The sequence below is a fragment of the Penaeus vannamei genome, chromosome 15 (genome assembly GCF_042767895.1).
Source record: "Penaeus vannamei isolate JL-2024 chromosome 15, ASM4276789v1, whole genome shotgun sequence".
NCBI classification, from domain to species: Eukaryota; Metazoa; Arthropoda; class Malacostraca; order Decapoda; family Penaeidae; genus Penaeus; species Penaeus vannamei.
In genome coordinates, this window is record NC_091563.1 from 29,870,555 (window position 1) to 29,872,916 (window position 2,362).

Below are 2,362 nucleotides of genomic sequence, written 5' to 3' on the forward strand. Positions count from 1 at the left end.
GATAATGATAATAACAACAACAATAATAATGATGATGATAATAATGATAATGATAATATAATAATGATAATGAAAATAATAATAATAATAATAACAAAAATAATAATGATAATGATTTTGTGTGCACACACACATAATGATAGCGATTATGTGAATGGTAATAATGGTAACAACAATGATAAATATAATAATCATTTTGACAATAATGATAAATGGTTTATTGATTCCATGGCAACATCACCGAGAATGGACAGTTCCTTGTTATATGTGCCCGGGACACGGTTGGTCAAGAATGAACAATATTTTGCGGAATGTTCATCAGCTGAAAAAAAGGGGGTAAAGTTAGCTCAAGAATCGGAAACTATTGTTTATTATCTGTAGGACAAAAGGATATTGCAATCCAAAAATGAAAAATCATCCCCAGAAATTTATCAACTGTATAGCACCACCATCAAGGAACACCAGGCTAAACAATTATCAACTACGCACCATGGTCGAAATCGCTAACTTAAGGTCGTCTATCAGCTATATGGCACGACAGCTAGGCTAAGAGTACGCAATACCGCTCCAAACGATGAGAAATTAGAAACCACGTTCACAAAAACGTTTTAAGAATAACAATTCTCCTTCAAGCTGTTATAACCAGTACAGCCACCTAAAAAAAATGTTGTCTAAGATAAGGCAATTCTACTCCTTACGTTTATGAAATACGGGACATATCTAGCAAAAAAACGTTAGCCCAAAATGAGACAATTCCTCTCCAAACGTTTATCAGTTCCCCGGGAGGACAGCAAAAACACATTCCCCCCAAAAATAAACAATGCCCTTTCAAAACTTTTATCAACAACACGGAACACCCTCGTGGAAAACGTTAGCCCTAGAACAAGCCATTCCTCTCCAAACGTTTATTATCTACACAGCACCATCACAAAAAACGTTAGCCCAAGAACAGGCAGTTCCTCTTCAAACGTTTATTATCTGCACAGCACCATCACAGCAAACGTTAGCCCAAGAACAGGCAGTTCCTTTCCAAACGTTTATTATCTACACAGCACCATCACAAAAAACGTTAGCCCAAGAACAGGCAGTTCCTTTCCAAACGTTTATTATCTACACAGCACCATCACAGCAAACGTTAGCCCAAGAACAGGCAGTTCCTCTCCAAACGTTTATTAACTACACAACACCAACACAGAAAACGATATCTCAAGAACAGGCAGTTCCTTTCCAAACGTTTATTAACTACACAGCACCATCACAGAAAACGTTAGCCCAAGAACAGGCAGTTCCTTTCCAAACGTTTATTAACTACACAGCACCATCACAGAAAACGTTAGCCCAAGAACAGGCCATTCCTCTCCAAACATTTATTAACTACACAGCACCATCACAGCAAACGTTAGCCCAAGAACGTCATTCCTCTCCAAACGTTTATTAACTACACAGCACCATCACAGAAAACGTTAGCCCAAGAACAGGCAGTTCCTCTCCAAACGTTTATTAACTACACAGCACCATCACAGAAAACGTTAGCCTAAGAACAGGCCATTCCTCTCCAAACGTTTATTAACTACACAGCACCATCACAGAAAACGTTAGCCCAAGAACAGGCAGTTCCTCTCCAAACGTTTATTAACTGCACAGCACCATCACAGCAAACGTTAGTCCAAGAACGTCATTCCTCTCCAAACGTTTATTAACTACACAGCACCATCACAGAAAACGTTAGCCCAAGAACAGGCAGTTCCTTTCCAAACGTTTATTAACTACACAGTACCATCACAGCAAACGTTAGCCCAAGAACGTCATTCCTCTCCAAACGTTTATTAACTACACAGCACCATCACAGAAAACGTTAGCCCAAGAACAGGCAGTTCCTTTCCAAACGTTTATTAACTACACAGCACCATCACAGCAAACGTTAGCCCAAGAACAGGCAGTTCCTTTCCAAACGTTTATTAACTACACAGCACCATCACAGAAAACGTTAGCCCAAGAACAGGCCATTCCTCTCCAAACGTTTATTAACTACACAGCACCATCACAGCAAACGTTAGCCCAAGAACGTCATTCCTCTCCAAACGTTTATTAACTACACAGCACCATCAGAGCAAACGTTAGCCCAAGAACAGGCAGTTCCTCTCCAAACGTTTATTAACTACACAGCACCATCACAGCAAACGATATCCCAAGAACAGGCAGTTCCTCTCCAAACGTTTATTAACTACACAGCACCAACACAGAAAACGTTAGCCCAAGAACAGGCCATCCTCTCCAAACGTTTATTAACTACACAGCACCATCAGAGTAAACGTTAGCCCAAGAACAGGCCATTCCTCTCCAAACGTTTATTAACTACACA

General features: G+C 39.9%; 1 protein-coding gene across 1 annotated transcript in view; it reads left to right on the forward strand.

The window, feature by feature from the left end:
* Window positions 1–820: 820 nt before the first annotated feature.
* LOC138864160 (uncharacterized) overlaps window positions 821–2,362 on the forward strand; it is a 4,152-nt gene continuing 2,610 nt past the window's right edge. Inside the window, exons 1-2 of the mRNA XM_070130217.1 lie at window positions 821–1,412; window positions 2,101–2,313. Of these exons, the coding sequence (XP_069986318.1) occupies window positions 821–1,412; window positions 2,101–2,313 (805 nt within the window). The remainder of the gene's footprint in view (window positions 1,413–2,100; window positions 2,314–2,362) is intronic.